We start from the raw sequence: 27,689 nt of genomic DNA on the forward strand, positions 1-27,689 counted from the left end.
TTCGATTTCAAGCTAGGGTTGAATTTTGGGACCTCCAGATCCAGAAGTATGTGCACCAAGATGGTGCACAACCAGAACATAGTATGTGTACCAGGTTAGGGTTCAGGTTGTGTGCCATCTTGGTACACATACTTTAGGAGCCCGATTTTTGTTGTATTCAGTGTAGTTTTACTTACTATAATTCTGTACTATTGTAATGCATATTTATGCACACATTATAAACTACGGTAGGTACCGGTATTAAATTTCGCAAAAGGCAGAGTGCAATCTCAAGTTTGAGTTTAGAGCGCTGTTTCAATTTATCGTATAATTTGTGTTTTGAGAACTTTTTCCTACCGATTTGGATTCCAAGCTTGGGTAGAACTTTGTTGTATTCAGTGTAGTTTCACTTATATAATTCATTATTGTGATGCATATTTATGTACACCTTCAATAAGGAATTTAATAAGAAAGTTATGTTGAAATGATTTTTTTTTTGTATTAGTTATTTAATTAAGTGGCCACATAAGCGCTACATGATGCTTGGTATTTGAGCATATTCTTAGATTTTACAAAATTTATTTTTTACAAAATATGTGTAGCTTGAAAGAAAGGATGGGGGAACCATTGGTCTAGCAAATAGTCTTTGTGAATTGATACTAGATAATAATACGTTAGAACTTAGAATTAATTATTTAGCTTTTCGTATAGATTTTAGATACATTATTAACATTATATTCAATTTTGTTTATTCCTAAAAATCTAAATTAAACCGGTTGCCAGATTCTAACTAGAAATAATATGAGCAATTGGTTGAAATTATTCTCTATGATTCCTTTATGTAAATCTTCTCTGGCAACATGTATCCGAGAAGATGTCACTCACACTGATACTACAATAGCTTATCAAGAGCCTTTTAGTAACAGAACTCAAGGTTATTATTCGAACCCGTTATTAGAAAAATCGGCGAATCGTAAGCGAGTAAATTGCGTTCTGTCTTGCAGCAGTGAAAATTCTGAAAATGAAGTTTTTCATAAAGTGGAGGAAATATTTTGTGTAAGAATTATTGCCGGTTCTTTTTAGGATGTTCAGAACAGTCTGGTTGTTAGAACTTTAGACCCAGGGGTGTAGCATGTAGCCTCCCTCTCCCTATCGGAATGTGAAAAAAAAAAATTTTTCGGTATTATAGCAATTTTTGGAGCTTGAAACGCTTTTTGGACCCTGAAGACACTTCAAAACCTGCTAGCTGATACAGTCTAACTTGGCAATTACGAATCTCAGAACCTCACTTTGAAAATTCCTTGCTGCATCCTGAATTGTACCCGGGTGTGGTTTTTGTTAGTGAAGCTAAATTGCTGCAATTTTAAAGCTCCATTCACTCCTTGTGTAATCAACGCATGAGATAATTAATGTTTATCTTTTCTAATAGGGACCCAATCAAGTGTGACTTGTCGGAATTCTTTTATTCTGACATTGGTTTGCCAATGCTGCTATCAATGCTTACTCTTTATTAAAATTGCAGTAATTCTGCTGATTCTGCCGTTTCTTTGTTCATAACTTTGTATGATAGATTTCATGTATGAAAGTGAAATTGGCATGACATCGAAACAATGAATTGTGACTAGACCTAACTTATCTGCAATAGGGTTCCATAACCTGAGTTTCTATAAGCATTGCTACATATAACACATAGTTTTATTATACAAAAATTGTTATATTTTGTCTAAATTTGACAAGCATAAAATATCTGCAAAACTATCCTACTATCAAGTTGTGTAAAGGGACTGAAACCTATGGGCAGGAGGTACATTCACTTGGCTAACAAAGACAGTCCAGAAATCGTGATTGGGGGTGAAGAAAGCCGATAAGACGGCTTAATCATATGGCGAACCACAGCCTCTCGTCGGTTATCAGTTCATGTCTGGTATGGGATTAGCCAGTTATTCGTTTTCATATACATGGGAAGCCGTATCGTTTCATAAACCACCCTATGGCTTGGAGGAGTACAGAAATCCTTTCGCACATAATTATCCCTGCCAACCCACTCAGAATATACTGAGGGGCTGTGGCCTGTGGCGTGCGTATTCGTAGCGCTTAATGAGTCTATATAGAATCACCCAGGTGTGACTTTTTGAAATAATCCAAGTTGGCAACGCTTGTATTTTAAAGCTTTATTGGTCATAATTAGGACTGAGCATTTTCGAATACCTTGTGATTTCAGAATCGAATCGAATAATTTTTTCGAATCGAATCGAATCTCGAATACTTGAAAATATAAAATTGTAAGCGACTTTATCATAGTAATTGGTCCTCTCAACAAATGAATTACCGAAGACATATAATAAATCACTCAGACAGATTACTGAGCGTTCACTCACAAAAAGAAATACGTTTTATCAATAACTCACTACAGAAAATAGTCATATGTTAGAATTTCGTGGAAAAAATATGACTTCAATGAAAAAAAAATTTGGGAATTCACCTCGACCATTAGCGGAAAGATAAAAACAAGATGGCGGCGATTCGAAATTCCAGTCTGAACCGATTCGAATAATTTACTATTCGATTCGATTCGAATATTCGATTTGAAATGCCCAGCCCTAGTCATAACTTCAAAATTGTATTATACAATGCAAACATAAAAGTGAAAGTTAAGACAATTATTAACCAATAGAGTGTGACTAATCGGAATAATTGAATTTACTTTTAACACATGACTTAAAGTGAAAGTTACCACCCAAATAGGATTTATTTGTCTTTGTATTATTGTATATTACTAATATTTATTCTTTGTTACTTTTCGATCTTGAGATCGGTAAGTATGTTGATATGTATTTGTCTGTTTGTTTGTCTGTCTGTCTGTTAGATACACGCGATATCTCACAAAAGCGAGGTTGAATCTGCTCCAAATTTTGCATGTGCATATCTTGGATCAAAAGCCTATTGATTTTGATGTATTATGTTGTATAATTAGCGAGTTGTTAATTAATTAGTGATGGGACACAATGTGTCACTATGGAGTAAGAGCGCTGTTTTGGGGGATCGCCTAACTTTCGATCGATAAGTCTTCGGCCTCCGACCGATATTCTCTTTTCTAAGTTTCTATTCATCAAATGTTTCTTGGGTATGTGCCTCTCACGAGTTTTTGATGAACTTGTTACATTTTGTTGTTTAATATTTATGCGGCGGTTTTTATTTACGGTTTTCACTCCCTACAAGGCCCTGTACAAGCAGCCACTGATATTTTACATTCAGGGTCATAGCCAGCAATTTTCAAAATTAATTGCCAAGCTGTATCAGCTAGTGCAGGAGTGGGCAACTTCTCTAGACGGCGGGCCAGATGTGGGAAAATGAAGTTCTCGGTGGGCCGGATTACAACATGAATAGTATTCAATATCTTAATAATCACATATTTAATTTAGAAAATTATAAATCGCGATTGAGGTAAAGTTTAAACTACAAAAAATAGAGTCCAAATAACACATAATGAATTTATCATAATGTACTGATGTACAGTCAGTGGGCCGGTCAAAACCTCATCTGGCCCGCAGGCCTTATGTTGTTGCCCACCCCTATACTAGTGGGTCAGGCCGGAGGTCGTAAAACGTAGGTTTTTAAGAGTCTTAACTTAAAGGAGTTTTCATGCATTCACTTTGAAACAGGCTTTAGGCCCTTGCCCACTGTTTTTAGCCACGAAAAATTTCTGTGTATGATACAGAAAAATGCTTATTTTACACAAATCCTCCCTCCCTCTGACTACATCCCCTGCTTACATCACAAAAGGAGATATTTCTAGAAGAACTGGGATCTATCCAGGTCAGCATGGCCTGCCAAATTTTTTACACCCATTATTTTGAGATTGATGGGATGGGATTCAACCTCAGGTCTAAACCAGAGGTTGGCAACCTTTTGTCGCTCGCGGGCCAAGAAAGAACGGATGGCCCATGAATCATATTTTTTCACACATATCAGAAGTTCAATTTTGAGCAGCGTGCGAATACTGACCGTTTGAATATTTTCTGCGCCACTTAGCCTCAACTTTTCTGCGTTTTGTTGCGTTTGTCTAAATATATTTAAATTGTAGGCTCATTATTAAACGAGTAATTGTGAATTTTATATCTGTAAGATAATTCAGTCTACATGTGTCTTAAAATAAAGTCTGTTACGTAAAGAATATAATCGTCAAAGCAGCTGTGTTGTTAGACTCACTTGTTACTATAATTCAGTGAAGCATTGCGGGCCGGATTATATTGCTCCGCGGGCCGGCCGTAGGTAGCCGACCCCTGTCTGAACGCTTTAAGCACTAGTCCAGTCAGCAAAATTTATATTTATTTAAATATTACAGCTAAAGTCAACACTGACAGAACCGATTGACTATGAAGCATTTCTATTAAAACGACAGAGTGAAATCATCAACGACTCTCACAGGAATTTACTGGAATTCCCTACAGATGACTACGAGGTGAAATGACTTTTTTGTTAAGTTTATAAAACTTTAGATCGGGGGCTTCCAAACGGTGGGACACGCGTCCCTTGCCCCACAAGAGAGGCGTAGCCAATTTTTTGAGGGGGCGTGAAGGTAATTAAAAAAAAAAAAATTTGTTACATTTGATCTTATATTCACATATCTTCATTGTTCTAGAGCAGGGGTCGGGAACCTTTTTGGTCAAGAGAGCCCTAAAATATACATATTTTCAATTGCATTTCCGTGCGAGCCATATAACATTTCTTGACTTAATCAGGCCTGAAACGTTTACTCAAAAGTCAACACATTCCATGTCAATATACATTTAATGTGACTTCTGATGCTGCATGTTGTCGCTGCGGGCCTTGAACGGTTGCTCACATGCATCCCAAGTTGAAATCTACGATACTTGTCACCCTTTTTCGTTTAGGCATCTCCGTAGTATTTTAAAACTCTATCGCTTTGTGATGTCACAATATATGTTCCAGAATCCCCATGTTTTGTCACAATGCCTGTCTGGTAATTCTCTTACATAACATAGACATGCGCTGGGCCCGCGTTGTCAAACGTATTGGGAATTTTTTGCCAAATTTGGCCATAAAATAGTTTGAAGTCTAGTAACAATAGTAAGATTAATCTTAGAATAATAGATTTTTCTGGGAGCCATATGCCGTCACCAAAAGAGCCATATATGGCTCGCGAGCCATGGGTTCCCGACCCCTGTTCTAGAGATTGCACAGCGCTGCTGTGGTTATATATTTATTATTCTTAGCGTGGAGCCTTACCATCTTTTATTTGTAGCGAATTGTTAGCTAGATATTTTTGAAGTGTGGCGCGAGACTTGACAATTTCCAAAAAGGGCCCAATTTTGTACACCCAGTTTGAGGTTGATGGGATGAAGTTCGAACTCAAGTCTAAACATTAAAAGTTTGAAAAAAGTTTGAAAAGAACTGCTTTATATTCAGGCTTGCTATCCATTACACCCTGCGTGAGGTAGTGGGTAGGATGTCTAAACCCAAAATGTTTAATCTATTTCTCGCAAAACATGCAAATTTTTATCATCAATCTTTGCTCAAAGCAAAGTCACCTGCTCTAACTCTAAAGTTAACGAGACTCGCTTTCGATCAAATTTTGGATGACTACTAAAATTCCCAGGAGAACTGTAACTAGTTTCGGACTCTCGTTTCATGCACTCTCACCCAACACTGGGTCACAGCTTCTATTTTTCCTCAAATAATCTAACTTCCATTCTCCAGGCCACACAACAAACCCAAGATCGTAGGACAGAGATAGATTCTGTACCTGATGGAGCAGAAAAGGAAGCATCAAGTCTGATGGTTAAGGAGGTGAGTGAAAGCTTTGAATATTTTCTGTGTACGTGCTCTTGCCGACTGTTTTTAACTTTTGGCAGTTTTCATGCATTTCAAGTCCATGGTTTCGAAGCAAATATCTGGTTAACTAATCCCATTCACCACATGGACTGGTAACCGGACGAGAGGCCGTGGTTCGCCATATGATTAAGCCGTCTTGTCGTCTTTTTTGGACAAGGCTGACAAGGAGCTCCGATTTTCACACTCAATGTTTAAGCTGTGACATTGACTTTTCGTATCGTTCACCCCCCCTGGCAAACTCAAAGCATAACAGCCCAAATTTTTTATGTTTCCACTTTTGATCGCTATGCTCTTGACAAGCAACTACCGATACGCAAGAAGTTACTATTTTTGGGACTAGAATCTTTCTGCAGTGGCATCACGTACCCATTTTATTACATATTGCGTGAACCCAAAATTTTTAAAATCTGTGACTTTATTTTCTCGTTTATACCCTTTGGTCAATTACAAAAGAAAAATCCTATCTTTATCTTCTTATGTTTTTATACTCACAGTGCATCAAGACTTATCAGAATAGTTGGCATCTTATCAAACACAAGTATGAAGAATATGCTGGGAGTTATCTGCAACTACCTGATCATGGACTCAAGCCACCGCCTCTCAAGGAAGTGGTAAGCAAAGTTTATTTTGCCAGTGATGCCAAAAATGAATCTAATATTTGATAGATTTTAAAATAGTTAGTTTATTAGGAAAATCAGGCAGAGATGAAATGAAACAGACCTTTCGCCTTTATTCCTTAGGCCTACATGTTCACAAATTTCAAAATACATAAAGTACACATTAGCGATCACAAAATTTCATTCGAAAGCAGCAGTTTTTTTTGCGCAAGTGCGCCATGAGGTTTTTCTCTGATACTTTGGCGCTGCATAACAAACAAAAAAGTTTGTGGCCCGCTGTTGTATGCTATATGCATTAATCAATTTTATGTGTTCAACTGTTTACCTGAACAACTTTTTTCCTATAAGATATATGTTTAATTCCTATCATGGCTTAATTTTTGACTTGTTACGGAGACATCTTTACCCTGAACAAGGCCATCAGGTTCCCCTTCCCTATTATACATATCCTATCTTAATTCTGTAACAAAAATAGACCTTGATTATCAAATCACTTGAAATATACTTTACCATGATCCCAGGTTTACGAAGTGGATGAAGAAGCAGATTTTGAGGAAGACAATCTACAGATCTTACACAAAGAAGGTGTCACGAAGAGAGGGTGGCTGTACAAAGCACCTTCATATACTGGCAGTAGTATTTCTATAAGGGTGAATAAAATTTTTTGTGGTAAACACGACTTCTCAAACTTGGCCCTCGTGCCCCTAGTGGTAACATATGCTTTACTGGGGGCCACTAGTGGAGATATTCACTAGGTATCAGTTGTCATGAATACACTTCCGTTGACTGCGATTTGGTTAGTTCTTTAGACTCACTACTAGTACTTCACTATACATTATGTTGCATCAATTTAAGGTTATTCTATAATATGACTGAAATTTGTTCATTTCTTTGACTATGGTGCATTTATTCTGTTTCTATCACTTGTTGTCTTTTTATCATTAACGTAGGGTATAAAATTATTTAAAAGCAAAACTGTATTTCGCCATCTGATTTAACCATATTGCCAGCTTTTCTCTTATTTTTATAGCTCGCCTAAATAATTAATCTCACCAACTTTCTTTTCTCTTTACAGTCATTCAAGCGTCGTTACTTCGATTTAAAGCAAATGCCAGACAGTTCTTACATCCTGAATTACTACAAAGATGAGAAAACATCTCGAGATCCAAAAGGGGCTATTTATTTAGATTCTTGCATTGGTGCACATTCGGTTAGTTGGGTGGGTTGCATGTAGCATTGTGCTGCTTTTTGCTTGTTTCCATCTTTGCTTCGAAATCATTTGAATTTGAATTAATAATAATGAATATTCAAGTGATTTAATTTTTTCTGTGAATTTTGCTCCAGAAAAGTCACAATCATTTACTACTTAAATGTAGCAGAAACTCATTCTTAGGTATTCTCTTATGCTTTTTCTTTTGGACACAGAGTGGACCTATACATTGTTCTTGTTCCCTCAAAATCACTCAAAAATCACTCGACTAATCAGTCACTTAACTAAACTAATAGCCAATTTATACTAAATCTACAGTACTTGGAGATGGAAGAAATTGCCGAAGCTCTATTTCTTGTATTTTTCAATTTGACGCACGAGTCCTATCTGATATTTTACAAAAAAAATTACTGTTTACTGCAATTTGGAATTTTTGAATTCCAGTTTAAAAATATTAATATAGGTTAGAAGGGCTATTTACTATGTCTTCGGAAAATTATCACAGACTTGCATACCATCTCAAATTTCGCACGATATCATATTTTAGCAGATGATTCCACATTGAGTGATTCAAGAGTCTTGCTCCACACTAATCAAATGCACCAAGACTCTTGAATCACTTAGGATAGTTATCTTTACTCTTGCTACAGCATCCTTGCAATATATGCATACGGATCCGCCGACACAATCATAAGAGGAGGATAAGTAGTTAGTCTCGCAGAAACCAAATCATTAGCAAATGATTCTACTTTATCGCGAAAGAATAAAAAATTTTCAACTTGACAAAGGGGCCACGAATGAGAGTAAACCAATAAATAGCAATATTTAGTTTTCAAATTTCTATCAATAAGCTAGCTAAGACATTGATCTATTTTGAACAAGTTTTACCAAATCTTTTAAATTTCAAGCTTTACAATCATAGCCACGGGGTTCTCTAATGTGTTGGTCTCAATTATTTTCTCTCAGTCATGGTTTAGAAGAACAGGGTCGGCAACCTACGGCCCGCGAAGTAATACAATCCGGCCCGCGACGCTTCACTGAATTATAGTAACAAAACAGCTATTTTGACGATTATATTCTTTACGTAACAGAATTTATTGCGAGACACGTTTAAATTAAATTATATTATAATCTAACAAGGATAAAATTCACAATTACTCGTTTAATGAGCCTATAATTTAATTATAATTAGACAAATGGCAACAAAACGCAGAAAAGTTGATGCTAAGTGCAAAGAGTGCAATGGTGCCGAGAATATTTAAATGAATTTTTTTGAGATGCAATGCAATGTCACTGCTTGATTTTTATTATAAAAAGTATCAGCCGTTCGGTTTACAACTTTCTAAAAATATGTGCGGCCCGCCAATGACTTGCAACCTTTATTTTAGCCCGCAAGCGACAAAGGGTTGCCCACCCCTGGTTTAGAACCTCTTCATTCCATAGTGTGGCCTTTGTATTATTATAGGATAGTTTCAATGATTTCTGTGTGGCTTTTAATCATTTATTCATCATTAAATTCTTGTGTGAATCTGAGTGCTTTATAACTAACAATGTTTCCATTCCATTAACATTTGCAAGGAATTCTATGCCAATGGTTCAATATACAATTCATGCACATTTCAAACAACCATTCTTTTTTCATGAAATGTCATCACATCTTTAGGAATTAGTACTTTTACAAAGCTGGAATTTTTTGGTTTTAACATTCATATTAGTGTTTGATCAGTGCAGTAGTGGGATTCAGCCGGTTCGCACCGGTTCTATAGAACCGTCTCACGGAATTTTATGAGATCAGCGAACCGGTTAGCATTACTGGTTGCTGTCAATGTTCTATTTGTAACAGAACCGGCTGAAAATATGACTTTTGTGAAAGAACCAGCTTACAAAAAATTTTAATCAGCCACACCGCTTTTTTAGAATTAGTCAAGTCTCATTCTCCACCTACAAATAACAAATAGTAAGGCGAAAGTATGTTTCATTCAAAAAACATGTTAAAATAAAATATTTGGATGGAACGTAAATAATAAATAAATAAAAGTTTCTAAAACAATCGAAATTTATCAAAACAACTCTCTGCAATCTCTAAAAGAAATGTAAATATCCGAAATAGGTGGGATAGCTCAAATCTGACAAATATTTTTATTTTAATCAGCGTCACGCCCCCTCAAACAATTGTCTACGCCCACTTTTTGAGAACCACTGTCTTAGACGCTGGGCTTGGGATCTGAATCCCAGATTTTAATCCGTGACATTCCTAATTTACTTCACAACAGACAACGAAAGGTCGCAAATACGCCTTCGAAATCAGAATGCAAGATCAGAGTTGTCATTTGCTAGCGGCAGAAACGGAGCACGAAGCCAATGAATGGATTGGAACTATCAACCACGCTTTACAAAACGCGATTGAGGCACAACTACAGAATGAAGAACAGTCTAAGATTGGTAAGTTTTCCGCAATTGGTGTTTTTTCTAATCATTTTTTTTTCTAAATTCCCCCCTTGGGCGAATGCGTCAGTATCTGAAACACTATTCGATCATAGTAGCAAAGTTTAGCTGAATGATTGGCGAAAAAGTTTTAACTGACAACAGTGGAAATTTGACTGTCGAATTCTTAATACTGGTTCTACTAAAGAAGTAAGAGGGCTTTACAAACTTAACTTCCCCAACAAGCGGACATCAACATTTAACAAACTGGTTTCACCGTCGTTCAGACTGTTATTTAACAAAGGGGTTACAAACTGGGGGCTCACCGGGCGATGATAAAAGACAGAATAAATTTAAATCAAGTCTTTTTAACTTCCTTTTCTAGCCCAACAAGAAATTGAATCAAAATCAGGAGGAACCATGGAGAGTCTGCAGAGCAGTATGCATCCTGAGCTCGTCAAATATTCGAAAGAAACCGATCAGAAGAACGCAACAGCTAGAAAAGATGGAAGACTGAATCTTGTTCATATTTATCCCGAGTTCCAGGAGAAATATCTTAAGGTCTGTTAATGTTTTACATGGGGCTCCTTATATTCTTGCATTTAGCCCACCCCCGTAAAACGACCCTGAACAGTGAATTTATAAAAATTCTTGACTGCTTTACTTTGGATATTTACACAACTTTATTTTGATATTTACGTTCCATCCCTGTACTTTCGACGTGTTTTTTTAACAAAACATTTTTTCACTTTGCTATCTGTTTTTTGTTGGTTATTTATTGTTAGGCGTTATTATTTGAGTGGGACACAAGAGTTAACAAATTCTAAAACGGGGACGCATCCTAGAAAGCCACTGGTCTAGCCCTTTTAATGATTTTGTAACAAGTTCACAGACAGAGATAATAATGTGTAATCCGGTGGTAGGCAACCTACGGCCTGCGGAGTAATACAATCCGGCCCGCGACGCTTCACTGAATTATAGTAACAAAACAGCTGTTTTAACGATTGTATTCTTTACGTAACAGAATTTATTTTGAGACTCGTGTAGACTAAATTATATTACAACCTAACAAGGATATATACAATTCACAATTGCGCGATTAATTAATTTAATTATAATTAGACGAATGGCAGCAAAACGCAGAAAAGTTGATGCTGAGTCCAAATGGTTTAATAGCGCAGAAAATATTCAAATGGTCAGTTTTTGCGCGATGCTTAAAATTTAACTTCTGATCTGTGTGAAAAAATGTGATTCATCGCTCATCCGTTCGGTTTTTACCTTTCTAAAAATATATGCGGTCCGTCAATGACTTGCAACCTTTAATTTTGGCCCGCGAGTGACAAAAGGTTGCCGACCCTTAGTGTAATCTGATTGGAGGGCAAATAAAGCTTCTAACCAAATAAAATGGATATTCTCAACCCATAATTACTGATATTATTATATCAGTTCATAAACTCTAATCTCACAAAATATTCAACTTATATGTGCATGACTCTGATCACGCTTAAGCGAAATGAAATTGGACCCAATTCCAACAGCTACAACTCGAACTAAGTTCATACGGCATGTTACGATTTGTAGGGTCAGCTTATATGAGAATTTTTATAAATCCACTATTCAAGTGCCGTTTTCATGGTGTCGACTTATATGTGAGGATATGTGTTTAATAGTGAACACTCTGTACAGACACACAATTTCTTTTTTCTCTTGTCAGGTCCAGCGATCAGCCGAGTCCATGTTGCCTCCACCACCAGTAAAGCATCATAAGCACAGAGTGTTGGTTCAATGCAAGACAATCAGCTTCAATCTACGAGGCGTCGTCATAGATGGCGCTGAAGAGCCAAAAACAAGTGTAGGTTTTTCAAGTTTGTTTGTTTCACTATTGAGCAAATTATGGCCCACTCACTGTAAATAAAATAAATTTTTCGATCTTTAAACGATAATACTCGGAAGAAGAAGAATTAACCTGAAAAAAATTAAACAAATTTCAATTTAAAAAAATTTGAATTCATTCAATTTGAGAGCGTTTTTCTACAATTTAAAAACGTGAAGACTTATCGATCGAAAGTTAAGGGATCCCCAAAACAGCGCTCTTACTCCATAGTGACACCTTGTGTCCCATCACTAACTAATTAATAACTGACTAATTATACGATATAATTTGCCCAAAATCAATAGGCTTCTGGTCCGAGATATGATGAATGCACATGCAAAATCTGGAGCAGATTCAACCACGCTTTCGTGAGATATCGCGTGCATCTAACAGACATACAGACAGACAGACAAATACCTATCAACATACTTACCGATTAAAATCGATAAGTAATGACTTAAAAATGATGTGGATGTCTAGCCCCTAGGTTTCAGCCTTCCTTGTCTAATGGTAAATCTGGCGACTGAGTTAGCTCAGGACAGGGGTGAACAATTACTTCTCAGTGCAGGCCAGTTCCAGATAGACTTGGTTACAGAGCCGGAGGCCCAAAACTCATTAAGAAAAACTATGAATAAGAACAGTTTATTTAAAAATCTGGTCCAACAGCTAGGCTAACGTTTGTATAATAATAAGGAGCACAATGTATCAATTGGGGTCCTTATGACATGATTGTCATCGATATTTCCAACAGAAATTTATATTCATAAAAACTATAGTCTTAGAATCAGCAGGCACACGGGGGCCGGATGGAATGCTTCAGTGGGCCAGATCCGGCTTGCGGGCCATAATTTGACTACACATGGCCTAGGATTTAATACTTTTTATAACTGTCCAGTGATTGATGTATTGGCAAATGGCAAGAACATTCCTTGGTATTCGGAAGTTAATTTTTCTTGTTTTCAGGTCGAGCCATTCTTTGTGACTCTTTGTTTATACGACGTCGCACAAATGAAGAAGATATCGGCTGATGTTCATGTCGATCTCAACCATGATCTGGTAAGTTGCAAGACATTATATGAATCGACTCAACGATGATAACAGTTTATGAAATTGTTTAAATTTATTGTTTTAAGGTGAATTTTGAAACAGGCATCCTATAGACTTTATGGCTTTATGTTTGAGTACACTGCATACCTGATAAAGCATAGCATTCTCTTTAAGCTAAATTTTTTTTTTTCAATGAATCTCAGACAATTTGATGAAAACACATTTTTTAAATTTGCGATATTGCCCATTTTTATTTATGTTTTCACAAAAGTTTTTGTTTATTTTGTTGAATCTACATAATTCAATTCAGTTACTATGACACCCAAACAATGTATTCCAGTTCTTCTTGGCATAATTTTCATCCGTTGTGCCAACTCCCTCCTATTTTTTAATAATTTTTAAAACTTTTCCTATATTACTATTTTCTTATTCCAGTTTTTCAAACCTCATCATAAATTTTTATTCAGGTTCGTAAAATGATTCCAGAACGTGAACTCTCATCCAGGAAAGCTTCATCACCGTCTGGCAGTATACGCACAACATCAGATATCGACGAAAGCAAGACCGGGGAACCGATTCTTAACATGATTAAAAAACAATGGATTGCTCACCCTAAGAATGTAAGAATGCTTTTTTTTTATACACACATTTGTTGTTATACTTTAGATCAGTGGTCGTCAAACTTTTTGAGACGCGACCCCATTTCAAAAATTATGACGTATGATGAGCTTGTGACGCCTAGGTATGGCAAAGAAAAAAATATTTCAAACCACTAAAAACTAATCACAGTAAAATCTCATTCCCAAAAACTGTATCACGCGCTTTAGATTTCGTGTTACAATTTAATTATTGCCGTCACACAATAGCCTTATTATAAAAGATATCACTGTAATCCAGAATACCCAAACTTGCTATGTAGTGCTAGTCAGCTCAGTGTAGAATGCACGCAATAGAATAATGAAAAATATAACAATAATACAACGCCGGACACTCGGCGACCCCCGAAATATTCAAGGTGACCCACTGCTTTAGATCAATGGTTTCTAAACTTTTAATATTGTTACCCCTAAATCGAATTGCCATAAGCTCAATTCCTTAGCCTTCCATAAAAATACAATAGACATATCGTTATCGCTTTTTCAACCAAAATGGCGATATTACTAACACCTATTGTGCATCTTCCGATCAGACTTTAAATGCGCTAACTCGGCATTTCAGCCTACAGTCTGTACGACAAAGTATTGTTATTATCTCCCTACAAACCATGTGTCTACAGTCTACACTAGGTAGAAGTACGGGGATTACATGAACATTGTTAAAACAGGAAGCGTCTGGATTACCCCATAAAAATTGCTATATTACCCCTTTGGGGGTAAATACCCCCAGTTTGGGAACCACTGCTTTAGATACTTTTCTGCTTAGGTTAGGTTCATCATCTACTGATATATATATATATCATTTTTTTTTCAACCAACTCACTAACCGGGCCCTTATTCAAACTGGCCCTTATTCAAGCACGGGCGCTTGTTATTTTCGATCGTTACAATAAATAATATATTATTATTTCCAGTTCTCAAGTATGATTTAAATGAAAATAACGAAAATTTTTGACTTTTCCTCCGCACCGCAGGTACAAATCCGCAAAAGAGTAGTTTTGTGACGCCCTATGAATATTGAAACGACGCACTTGGGCATCGCGACGCCCAGTTTGAGAACCATGGTGTTACGTAATCAATGCTATCTGTTATGTACTCGGACGCCTAAGGAGTGAGTGTTATCTACCGGCGCTTAAAATTCAACAGAGTTGTGACAAAAGCGCTTTTTATTTCCTATTGTTTTCTACCACTGAAAAATCAGCTTTTTCATTGAGGGGGTATTCAAGCACCGGCCCTTATTTATTTTTATGTTCTGTTCACACGGGCGGCTATTCAAACGGGCCTTTAATCAAGATTGGGCGGTAAAACGAGCATATACGGTATATGAATACTATATGCATATCCAATTAATTTTTTGTATGCAGCACTCACTCTGCACGATTTCTAATGAAATGTAAGAAGGATACTTTTTTTGGATGGACCAAAATTGGACCTCCAGAAGTATGGGCACTAAGATGGCACACAAACTGAACATAGTATGTGTGTACCGGTTAGGATTCAGGTTGTGTGACATCTTGGTGCGCATACTCCTGGAGCACCCCAAAATCTATCTCAGCATTGCCTACTCAGTTTATTACACACTGGGTTGGACTGTAGCCTGAGGGTTGAGATTTTTAACCTCATTGCCTGCGTCTAATTGTTATATACAATGCTCTCGACAATTGGGCCATTGTGCCCAATTTTACGAGTTTTTGGGAGTTTTACTTCTCCACTCTATACATGGTTCTGTACATTCAGCCATTGGTACATGATGAACTACTATATTTCTGTTTGGCACTAACACTTTTCTTATTTAGTGGCATTCAACGACATCTAGATATGTATTCAGTAGTCCAAATTGAGAAAGTTTTTCAAGGCTGACGAAAGTTAGGAGCTTACAAATCACAAACAAAAACAATTTTCTCTTATTCAGTGTTTATTCAACGAAAACTGGACACATCAAAATATATATTTCTAATTCTGCAAGACTGGAAAAAGTTAGGGACTTTCCCCTCCCACATTTATTATTCTCCTCCCTCTCATTTCTCTTCTAAGATATCATAGACAAAAACAATTTTCTCTTATTCAGTGTGTCATCAAGCAAGCAAGCCACATCCTGTCACATATACTAAGTCGTTTCAAGACTAGAGAAAATTTGGGACTTTCCCCTCCCAAATTTATTTTCCTTCCTCCTCCTTTTCCCTCCTATATAACACAGACAAAAACCCTTTTTTCATTCAGTGTGAATTCAACATAAGCAAGCCACATCCCGTCACATCTACTTAGTCGTTTCAATTTGTGTAAGTTTTCCAAGGTCCAAGGAAAGTTAGGGACTTCCCCCCCCCCACCTCACATATCTCTAATAAAAACACTTTTTTCATTCAGTGTGTGTTCAATGTCAGCAAACCTCATCCCGATATCTATTTGGTCGTTCGGATTGAAAAAGTTCTGCAAGGAAGTATTAAATCGTGCACTCAACCTTACATGAAATCTGACGGAGATATCAACAAAACTGCAATGAAGGTTAGTGGTGCTCAGTGTCAGGGGTGTAGCCATAATTTTCAAAGGGGGGTGTAAAATTTCTAATTGCCAAGTCAAATTGTAAAAGCTAGCTGGTCCGACCAGAGGATAAAAAACTTGAGTTTCCAAGTATCTTCAGGATCTAGAAAACTTCCCCAAACTGCCAAAAATTGCCATGTATTTGAAAAAGGGAACAGTAGATAGGATATGATATATCACAACATTTTTGACCAGTGTTCCCTCTAAGGTGTGCGCGTGTGCGCGCGCACACAGTTTTCAAAGGCAGTGCACACGCATAGATTTACTGCGCACAGACGTATTTCGATGTAATGTAACAATGTAATGTGCTCGGTTGGCAGGTTGAGAAAGTTTGTTGTTGGCCCACTTATTACCCGGTCAGAACGCCAAAATTTCTTCATTTGTTTTTGCACAAATATTAGTCATTTCCAAAAAAGTGCGCACACACCAAAATTTCTGCACACACGTACTACAAAAAATTAGAGGGAACATTGTTTTTGACCATAATTTTTTGGTCGACTAACGAAATGTTAGAGTATCAAGTCGTTCGGCTACCGATCTATAACTACTTGTTTCATAAGCATGGTCTTGATGTTGGATGAAGCCGCAACTGACCAGTTATATGAACCACTTTATGATGGTGAGGAGTCCAGCATTCCTCTCATGCACAATTATTCCCTACAGGATTCGAACCTGCAAACTATAGGGTGCGGTGCAAGCATATTAGTAGCGCTTCGCACGATGAGTCAAGCATTAATCCTATTTTTTCTTAACCTCAGGTTCTGAAACACGCCAAAGTTGCTTGCCAGAGACTTGGCCAATATAGGATGCCATTTGCATGGACAGCAAAGTAAGTTAGCCCGTTTTTTCTTTTTGTTATTGACACTAGGTATTTGTAAATAAACTGTTCTCCAGTAACCAAGTCTATCATCTGTAAGTGGACCACTTAGGAAAGTATTTTTCTCTTTACTTTTATTTGACTTTTTTAGATGCATTAACATTTTTATACTTCCAACACTGTCACTTCGACACACTTTTAGATTTTCAGAATTTTTATAACAAAACTTAACACAGCTCTCAGTACATGTATGACTAATATACCTCCACCATAGTAGGCCATTCTAATGACGATGGGAACATATACACATCCTTATTTCGCTGTTTATAAAGAGAGAGAGAGAGATTTATTTTTCGTCAACCAGAATAAAGGAGCATTGCAAAAATGAAAATATATATAACAATATAATATATTCTTGCATATTATGCAAAGTTTTTCAGGCTGGGTGCAGCGATACCACTATACAGTCATCTGAGACAGCTCCCCCAAATGGCAAATGGCAGCCCAAAGAGTCATTAAGACCATTTTTCATTCCTACTATTAACTATTTGTCATTGAATCAAGCAATCACATAAACTTTCCTCTCCTTGTCAACAAATTCAAATAAAATCCTCAAATTTTATCCAGGCCACTGTTCTGTGATTCTGAAGGTACGTTAGAAGATGCAGAGTTCATGGACGTTTTCAAACAAGAATCTTCGAAATTGGGAGAAGAGAATTTGTTGAAGTATTTAACAGACTTTAGAAAGTATGTATTATTAAAGATTCAATAACTTGTCGGATGGCCCAAATGCCAAGCATTAGGAACACGCTTGCCACCTATTCCGTGGGTTCACATATTCGAATTTTGGTGCTCCCGAAGTATGCGAACCAAGATGGCGGACATCGGAACGTAACATGGGTAACAGGTTAGGGTTAGGCGATAATTTTTTTCCAATTTTCCTTATTTTAGTCCTATTATCAGTTCGAAGACTAGCCAAGAGCCTCCCGTAGTATTTATACCTAAAATTATGGCCTAACCCTAACCTAGTACACATATTACATTCCGATGTCCGCCATCTTGGTTCGCATACTTCGGGAGCCCCTGAATTTTTTAAAAATATTTGCTGAATATATATCAGTGTATCACTTTTTTATATTTTTTTTAAAAATCTTGAAAATATTTTTCTCTAACTCGAAGGTTTTCCAATAAAAGTTCCAAAAACACTTTCTTTTTTAGTTACTTTTTTTGTTTCACTGGTGAAACAATCATACACTTTAATTTTTTATTTCAGACCTGAAAAACTTAAATTGGAATACATCGAATGTAACTTGGTCGCTGATTTTCATAGAGTTCCATCAGATGTGACAAGTAGGTTTTTAATGTGTTGTTGTTGTTAAGGAAATTTCTTTTTTTGTTTGATTTTTATTAAATAAGCAAAGCGTTTTTATTTTGTCACACTTGTCTTCTCAGCGAACTACGTACTCAGCAAGGCCTTACATTACCAATACCACTCAATTTGTGACTCCCAGATTCATTCATATATGCCCTTTTGGGGGCGCTTCAATAATATCCCTCCTGCCAATAGGTTTCACTCCCTTTACACGACTCAATGTAAAGTAGGCAAACAAAATTTGTTACCTCCATATTGGTACACACACTTCTTGAGCGTCCAAATTTGTTCTTATCGCCAGCGCAGCATATCCCAACTGGGAACTATTTTAAAACTCCTACCCCCCACCCCCCCTCCCAATCATGCTAAGCGTTAGGAATACGCTAACCATTGCACCTCTGATTGCCCTACATGGGTTCGCAAGTTCGAATCCCATGTAGGTATAGTTATGTGAGAGAGGATTGCTCGACTCCTCGCCGCCGTAGGGTGGTTCATGTAACCGCTGGTCGGTTACGGCTTCTTCCACCATCAAGTCCATGCACCCGAAAACAAAATATCTAACTAATCTCAACCAGACATGGAATGGTAACCGGACGAGAGGCCGTGGTTTGTCATATGGTTAAGCTATCTTATACCTTTCCTCTCCCCCGGGATAAATATGTAAATCCCAACCTATCCTTGTCTATCTCTTTTTCAGGTCTGCTTAGCCCATCTCTTGTACCTGTGAAGCCGTATGATGAGAAATCGGAGCCGATTCTAGAAGTCGATGAATTCTTGCCGACGTCTCTTTCTGACCAGAATATGAACATGGAATATGTCAATCATTTTTATATCTATCCAAGATCACTGAAGTATGACAGCCAGAAGTCTTTCCCTAAGGTAAGAGTACTGGATATTCTGGCTAAGATGTATAATTCTTACATCAACCAAATTCCACTGGTGTGTGATCCTTCCCTAAGGTAAATCCTTCCCTAGGGTAAAAGCAATAATATTCTGGTCAAATTGTCCAGCACTTATAGCTACCTAACTTCACGAAAGTATGACAGCCAGACGTTTTTTTCTAAGGTAAGAGAAGTAATATTCTGCCCAAGTTCAGTGGAATGTTTTGCAGCCAGAATTTTTTCCAAAACTCAAGCAAAAATATTCTGTTTGATTTATCAAATTTATGTAGCCATCTAACTTCAGTGAAGTGTAACAGCCAGAAGATTTTGCCTAAAGCATGGGTAGTGATATTCTGGCTAAAATCTTTAATTTCTAAATCTATCCAAGTTTATTAAAGTATAACAGCCATAACTCTTTTCTAAGGTAAGTCAAGTAAAATTCAGTGGAATGTTGTAGCCAAAATTTATTTTCTAAACTATAAGCAAAAATGTAAAATTCTTATAGCCATACAACTTCAGTGAAGTGTAGCAGCCAGAAGTTTTAGCCCAAAGCAAAGTTAACAATATCTGTGGCTAAATTAATTACTTACACGTTCTTAGTGGCCTATTAATGGAGGCGCGTATACGCTGAAGTTTTTGTCAGAAGATTCTCATAGTTTCGAGCTTGAGTTGGAGTATGTTGTAAATTTTTCCAGACTTCAACAAACAACATTTTTCGTTTTTAGGCTCGCAACATTGCAGTTGTTATTGAATTTCGAGAGTCTGATGCAGAAGGGTCGACACCGCTTCGTTCATTTTACAATCGGCCGGGAAGTGAAGTTTTTGCAAAGAGAGTTTCAGCTGCTGTATTACATCACAATGAGACTCCTGAATTTTATGAAGAGGTAGGTTTTGACGTTGTTTTGTTACACAGGGGGCTCTTAAAATCTTAAACCCCCCTCAGAGAGTTTTAGCACTCTTGGCCCAGCACTAGGAAAAACGGGTAGTTTTTTGGTATTGTTAAATTTGCACCTAGCATTGTGGTCCCCACTGCTATGCGGCTCCCTTGAGCAATACTTATTCAGTATTGGAGGAGATTCAACTCTGAGTGAAATTACGAGTCACCATGAGTAGGAATGCCACTTTTGGATTTTCGAATCGGATTCATTCGAATCGCATCTTTTCCGAATCGATTCGAATCTGATTGATGCAATTCGGAAAAAAAGAGAGATTCTATGAAAAAAAAAAACATTGAACGTTTGTTAAATCGATGTTTTCGACGGCTTTAAATCTGCCGAATGCGTTTATGCGGCACTCCAAATAACACCAAATTACGGGACCGAAAAAAACATTGAACGTTCGTTAATAGTTGTTTTCGGCGGCGTTGAAACTGCCGAATGCGTTTATGCGGCACTCCAAATAATTACGGGACGGAAATAAATGAAAATGAATTTTTCGTGATTGCCTTTTTACTTATCTGCCGTCATTTGTTTCAAGTTCGGCACAACACACTCTTTTACGCATCACTCGATATGATGTGTGGCGTAATTTCCACCAAACTGCGAGTTCAGTTTTCCCCTGAATAGCCTTAGTTTCTATTATGCGCGAATTTAAATGGATCGTATACCTGAAAATTCGTGACAATTTTGATTTTACATCAACACGTGCCAGATTTCATACCAGACCAAGCATACTGTGCGAAGGTGGCTTACTTTAGCCCACCACCATGTTTGATCGATATAAAGCGTCGACCAACTATCGCTCGTCAGCACGGCGTCCATTAGGCACATTTGGACTTTCTGAATTACGAAATTAAACGTAGTCCACGATAATAATGAAGCCCGAGTTAGCCAATAACGCTGTTAGCCAGAAATAATATTGTCTCTAATATTTATGGAAATTTTTGTTCGCAATCGTAGTCAGGTGAACGATTGTTTTTCTCGAAATCAATTTAATTATTATTGGTAATCATTTCCCTTTTATAGTAATTCAGATGCAATTAAAGTGTTTTTGTCGTATTACTATTATCGGTAATGAGGCCGGCCTCAATTCAATATAACAAGAAGTGAAATACCACAGTCACACATTATACTGGCGTGGGACTAGGGAAAGCAGTGCTGTTACTGTGTGTATGACGAAACAGTACAACTGTTCCCTGCCTATTTTCTCATCTGAATTCCATCAAATGGCCTCAGTCCTGATACAGATATAACACAATAATAACTCAGTATTGTAAGACTCACAGATACGTTGCAACAGCAAGTTTTTTATCAATGCATTTATTGGTGATATCTATGACCTACATCTTTTTATCATGATGGAAATAAGTGTGGCTTATACACTGAAAAACCTTTATCACCCTTGCCATATAGCGTATTCCATTTTCAAGTTTTTCTCTTCTAGTTTGGGCTTTTTTGTGACAGTGAGCAAAAAAACCATGCAATAAAAAAAAAAATCCTAATGGAATCAGATTCGGAAAGATGAAAAAAAAAATTTTGATTCAAGATTCGATTAAAATGTATCCAGAAGTGGCAACCCTAACCATGAGTCACTGAATCGATATAGAATTATGATGGTGGATTTAACACTCAAAGGATCCTTATCTCTGACAATTACGGTTGACACTAAAATATCAATACCTACAGATACCTACACTACCTTAGGGCAGTGCATTATAAGCTTATAATTGTTCATCTTATTTTCAAGTCATCATATTAGATTCATATTAAGGCGCTACAGAAGTGTATGTACCAATATGGAGTTAACTAAATATTTTTACCTACTTTACATCAAGTTGTGTAGAGGGACCGAAACCTATGTATGTATATACACTAGGCTTACACAAACAGTCCCCGAACTCGTATTAGAACCAAAATAAGGAAAATCGGAATAAAATTATGCCCTAACCCTAACCTGGTACACACACAACAGGAGTATCCATATTAATTATCATCAAATTTTTTTCCGATTCTAATCAACCATCTTAAATATTTATTTTCAGTTCAAACTTGCTCTGCCTCCTCAGCTACACAGTGGACATCATTTACTGTTCTCATTCTACCATATATTCGTGGATATGAGCGGAAAAAAGAAGGATGCTACAAGAATAGAAAGTAGGTTTGGATTTTTGTTTTATTTATTCTGAGGAGAGGAAAGTTAATATTAAGTCGTAATTATGTCATTTACAACGCCTTTTTGTTGGGGTACCGGCCCGGGTCGAGTTTGGGAATAGTCAACCAGTTTTAATTCTTACCCAAATGTGTTAATTTGAGTTTTGGTATTTTCCATATTTAATAAAATGTATAGGGTGTCTCCGAAAATGTAACTTAGGTCGATTGGAACATATTCTAGATCAGTGTCCCTCCAACTTATTTCATACCCACTCACTTGGCACGACCAAAATTTTTTTTCCCTGGAACTAAAATAAAAATAAAGTAAAATTGGTGCTCCTGAAGTATGCGAACCAAGATGGCGGACATCGAAACGTAGCATGGGTAACAGTTTAGGGTTAGGCCATAATTTTATTCCAATTTCCCTTATTTTAGTCCTACTATGAGTTCGAAGACTAGCCAAGTGCCTCTCGTAGTATTTGCACCTAAAATTATGGCCTAACCCTAACCTAGTACACATATTACATTCCGATGTCCGCCATCTTGGTTTGCATACTTCAGGAGCCCCGTAAAATTCAATAATACAGAAAATACTAAATAATAAAATTGACAATGCCTTTAATGCGACAGATGTGCATGCATATTCTCGCACAAAACGTCGAATCTTGGCCCTGTTCACCCCCCAGTTTAAAGAGCCCCATTCTAGGAGAAACATAACTCTTGTGCAAAGCATCTTAGATAACTAAAACGTTTGGGCACAATCACACACAAACATAAGTTCAGGTGTTAAATAAATTTTCTTCATTTTCGAAGGAGTAATTATGAGTAAGTAAGTGTAAGTGCAAAACAAAAACAGGACTCAAATCATTTTTTGCATATTCTAGACATAAATATCATTTTTTTGCAAAGTGTCCCATGTTACAGATACTCTTAGGTATATTCGTGCACAAATAGAAGTTTAAATGATAAATAAATTTTCTTCATTTTTGAAGAAGTAATTGAGAAATTTACGGGTCTGGCCCTTTTGAAAATTTCAGCTTTTCACACATCAGTGACTTCTAGTACAGTGCCTTGTTTAGAGTCAAATTATGTAAAAACCACAATTTTCCATTTTTCTGTTTAGTCGGCCATGCATGGCTCCCACTTCTTACGAAAGACGGTCAAGTTTGGTGCAATGAACAGACGCTACCGGTGTCAATGAATCTTCCACCCGGATATTTGTCGCAAGATTTGAACTTGAGCGGACGAGGGGTGAGTCAATAATTGTTAGTTTTTGAAGAGTTTGGGGTTTTTCGACATTGACGGGGTTACGCAGCCACTATGATGGGGTATGAAATTATTTTAATCGGTTAGCGAGGGGTGTCTCATTATTTGCTAATATTTGTTAAATTGATGTAAAGAAAATAGTACAGGGGTGCGTCAATAATTGTTAGTATTTGGAGAGGTTGGTTTTTCGACATTGACGGGTTTATGCAGCTATGATGAGGGAGTTATGAAAAATTTGAATGCGACCATCAAGTGGTTATTACTTATCGATCTTAAGATCGGTAAGTATATTGATAGGTATTTGTCTGTATGTATGTCTGTCTGTCTGTGTGTGTGTCTGTTAGATGAACGCGATACCTCGCGAACGCGTGGTTGAATCTGCTCCAAAACTTGCATGTGCATGCATCTTACCTCGGACCAGAAGCCTATAGATTTTGGGTTAATTATGTCGTATAATTAGCGAGTTATTAACTAATTATCGATCTAAGATCGATGTCTTCGGTCTCCGACCGATATTCTCGTTTTTTGACATTGGGAGGTTTAATGCAACCACCATGGTCATGAAAAAATTGTTATTGCCGGGCGAGTGTTAAGTCTTTATAGGTATGTCTTTTGGTAGGTTGACATATGAAGGGGTTGCCGTCTTTGTCATTTTAGGGTTTAAGCGACCACTATATGGGTGATGATGACATTTTAAGGGGTGGATGAGGGGTCTGTATCCTAATTAATTGATAACTAGTAGATTGACAAATGAATATATTATTAGTCTGGTGTTTTTTGAGGTTGGGAGATTCATGAGGTGTACGGAGCCTGAGAAAATTTTTATGTATTTGTTGGGGAATGAGTTGGGTGTGGCACAAGTCACAAGTAAATAATATTGTGGTTGTGGACAAAACGGAGGTATTACGTATTCCGAATACATTCTGAAATGCTATATTACAAATTATTGTAAACTGGTCATCTAAATTTTCAAGATCATAATATGTTTAAAAGTTGCTAAGTAAACTAAAAAGGGTTAAGGAAGACTGTGTACGTTGTTACTTATCGATTTTTATCGGTAAGTATGTTGATAGGTATTTGTCTGTTTGTCTGTCTGTTAGATGCACGCGATATCTCACGAAAGTGAGATTGAATCTGCTCCAGATTTTGCATGTGCATTCATCATATGTCGTACCAGAAGCCTATTGATTTTAGATGAATTATGTCGTATAATTAGTGAGTTATTAATTAATTAGTGAGTGGACACAAGGTGTCACTATGGAGTAAGAGCGTTTTTTTGGGGGATCCCCTAGCTTTCGATCGATAGGTCTTCGTTCTCTGACCGATATTCACGTCTATAAAGTTGTCACAAATAAGGGGACAAGCTTTCTTCTGTAATACTTTCCTATGTCTGTCAGAAATTTGATGAATTTGTAGTGTTCTTAAAGAGGATCAGTGGCTACTTGAAGTATTCGAGCCTTTGGCTTTAAATGAAAGTCTGTCTGGACTTAATTACTAGATCATTAATTTTGTTGTGATTGTTTTCCAATATCTGACATTTAGGGTTTACCTTTCGCCTTATTCCTTATGTCTACATGTTTATAAGCTTTAAAAGGCATAAAGTACACATTAACGATCACAAAATTGAGTTTCAGTTCAAGGTCGCCACGAGGATTTAAACGAAGAATTGTTCTCAATAAAAATAACATAATCTCTTTTTACGAATAGAAAGTAAATCCTACCAAAAAACTCGCAAAATCCTACGAAAGCCTTCAAAACTGAGGTTGTCATGGTTACCCCGCCTGTCGAGTCTGGAATCGTTTTGATTCCGTTGTAATGAGCGACACTCGGATATCCCGTTGCTCAAATGTGTCTTTTTTGTGGCTTTTGTTAGTATTTTATGTTCGATTTTTTTTCTGATTATTATTTAACGTTAGACTTCCTCAAAAGGGACGCTGCTTGGTAACCATTACTGGATTATCGCTTCTCCCTTCGCACTGGAATGCATTTATTTTCTTTCTTCATTTTGTATATACAATGTGTATTTTTGGCACGTGTAAAATAAACTACTGACTGGTTGACTGAAAATGCACCAATAAACGAATAAAAATTAAGAATAAGACTGTACAAGCCATCAGCTGTATGATAAGACGATCCACCTTTACAAGCGAGTGTGTGTCTGCGCGCTTTTCATCGTGAGAACTTGGTATGGTTTGAAGCTTTAGGAATTACCGGCAAGTCAGCATAATATCATCTCGTTGCGTGATCAAATTCTGATGCGGGAATGAGCCGATTTTTTGGTGCAATCTGAGTTATGCGCGAATAAGACGGCCCCTTAGTTTGGCAACTTTTTTTTTGAGTTTTAAACTCGGCCTATTCGCGAGCATATACGGTACGTACCTATTGGTTATTTTCCTGCTAGAAAATAGAAAGTACATTTCTAGGAAACAACACATTTTGTGGAAAGGGATTATCTTTTTCTCAATTAGGAAGCACTTGATGTTCACTCCTAGTGTTAAAGGTGTCAGATGTTTTGTAGTGGTACTCGACTTAATCAGTTTCTCACTTGTGAAAGGATTACAACGCTTGACATTTGTGGGGAATTTGAAGTTTTGGAGATTACCTGTCTGGGTTGGTGTGAGAGTAAACATTGTTATGTGCCTTGAATAGCCTTACATCAGTGATTTCTAACCTCTTGTGTATTTTTTCAATTCTCCCCTCACCAGGTACATTTCCATATTTTTTCCATTTTTATATTATTCCATATCTTCGAGGGATCCATGACGAGATTTTGCACATAACTTGCACTAAAAGCCTTTTTACAGTTTGGATGGTTTATAACAGGGGTGGCAGGCAACGTTTTCGTATCAAAGTCCAAGAAAGTTGCCTACCTAGACTGACGGCCCATGTAAGCATGACATAAAAAGTTACATTTTGTGAACAAGAATCTAGCCCATTTGTTTTAAATATAATAGCTACATACATATTGTTGAATATCAGTGGCCAGGGGCATAGCGAGGAGGGTCATCCCCCCCCCCCCCCCTACCCCCTTTTTTTGGAATGTAAAAAAGAACATTTTTCTGCATCATACACAGCATTCTTCGTAGATTGAAATGCTTTTTAGGCCGGTCACGCTAGCTTTTCGGGTCTAACTTGACAATTATAAATGTCAGAACCCCCCTCATTGAAAATTACTGACTACACCCTGTCAGTGGTTGCTAGTGTAGAAGCTTGATTGAAATGATTGACTTGAATAAGGCCTCATACAAGAATGTTGCGATTTGCCACCCTGCTTTCATCACCCATGATGTTGTATTTACTAATAATCATAAGTTCTTGAACCAAACATATTTCAGACACAATTATAGTCTGAAGTATTTTAAGAGTGCGTTGAAAGTGCCAAAGGTCAAGTCTGAGAATGTCAATTGGGTTTGTTTATGAGGAAGTAGGAAATAGAAAAGTCCAAAACAGGCGTTGTCAAATTATTAGAATACTGTAAATATTTTTATGGTCCAATAAGCCACTGAAATGTCCATTGGGAGCATTTATCCGTCCATATTTCTGAATGTACAAGAAAATATTGTTGCGACACCCCCTGTTTGACAAAGCATTGCTGGCAGTGCAGGTAACAATCTCTATTCAAACACTTCGACAAAGCATTGCCAATGTGTCTTAAATTAGGTTAATGATAAGCTGAATGTAAATGGTTGGGGTTCTTTGTAAAATAGTTGGATCAATTGTGAAATTTTCCCAGACTTCACAGACTTGGTTTAAATCACTTGGTTTTTCAAAGTAGCATATGAGCGACCTCCATTTGGACCACACAATAGTAATAGTATATTGTCTCTTCAAGTTTGTCATTTCTCTTTTTATCTTGCTTTATTAAAACTTTATTTATTAAGAAAGTTCTTGTAAATCTTTTTCAAAGACTACTTATAAAATGGTTCTATTCTCTTAATCCTTGTGAGACTTCTGATATTGACCACATTTCAGGAATAATTGATATAGGTCTTTCTATTTATCGTGGAAAGATGGAAATCAATAAGATTGCCTAATCCTGTGGCTTCGTGTCTGATAATCAGTTC

General features: G+C 37.0%; 1 protein-coding gene and 1 long non-coding RNA gene across 11 annotated transcripts in view; one reads left to right on the plus strand and one right to left on the minus strand.

Annotated features, from left to right (window-relative positions):
- The window catches only part of LOC144425181 (uncharacterized), a 108,441-nt gene that overhangs the window by 51,364 nt on the left and 29,388 nt on the right, over positions 1-27,689 (minus strand). The window lies entirely within an intron of this gene.
- The window catches only part of LOC120327821 (dedicator of cytokinesis protein 9-like), a 183,424-nt gene that overhangs the window by 13,532 nt on the left and 142,203 nt on the right, over positions 1-27,689 (plus strand). For 9 of the 10 annotated variants that reach the window (XM_078114619.1, XM_078114626.1, XM_078114622.1 and 6 more), the window contains 18 exons: positions 4,325-4,441; positions 5,701-5,790; positions 6,330-6,446; positions 6,974-7,102; positions 7,528-7,671; positions 9,936-10,104; positions 10,472-10,647; positions 11,801-11,938; positions 12,923-13,015; positions 13,474-13,626; positions 16,027-16,164; positions 16,959-17,029; positions 17,645-17,764; positions 18,291-18,367; positions 19,087-19,268; positions 19,996-20,154; positions 22,251-22,362; positions 23,483-23,610. In XM_078114619.1, the coding sequence (XP_077970745.1) occupies positions 4,325-4,441; positions 5,701-5,790; positions 6,330-6,446; positions 6,974-7,102; positions 7,528-7,671; positions 9,936-10,104; positions 10,472-10,647; positions 11,801-11,938; positions 12,923-13,015; positions 13,474-13,626; positions 16,027-16,164; positions 16,959-17,029; positions 17,645-17,764; positions 18,291-18,367; positions 19,087-19,268; positions 19,996-20,154; positions 22,251-22,362; positions 23,483-23,610 (2,313 nt within the window). The remainder of the gene's footprint in view (positions 1-4,324; positions 4,442-5,700; positions 5,791-6,329; positions 6,447-6,973; positions 7,103-7,527; positions 7,672-9,935; positions 10,105-10,471; positions 10,648-11,800; positions 11,939-12,922; positions 13,016-13,473; positions 13,627-16,026; positions 16,165-16,958; positions 17,030-17,644; positions 17,765-18,290; positions 18,368-19,086; positions 19,269-19,995; positions 20,155-22,250; positions 22,363-23,482; positions 23,611-27,689) is intronic. The other variant, XM_078114620.1, reaches the window with a different exon arrangement.

The sequence above is a fragment of the Styela clava genome, chromosome 7, assembly GCF_964204865.1.
Source record: "Styela clava chromosome 7, kaStyClav1.hap1.2, whole genome shotgun sequence".
In the NCBI taxonomy this organism is placed as follows: domain Eukaryota; kingdom Metazoa; phylum Chordata; class Ascidiacea; order Stolidobranchia; family Styelidae; genus Styela; species Styela clava.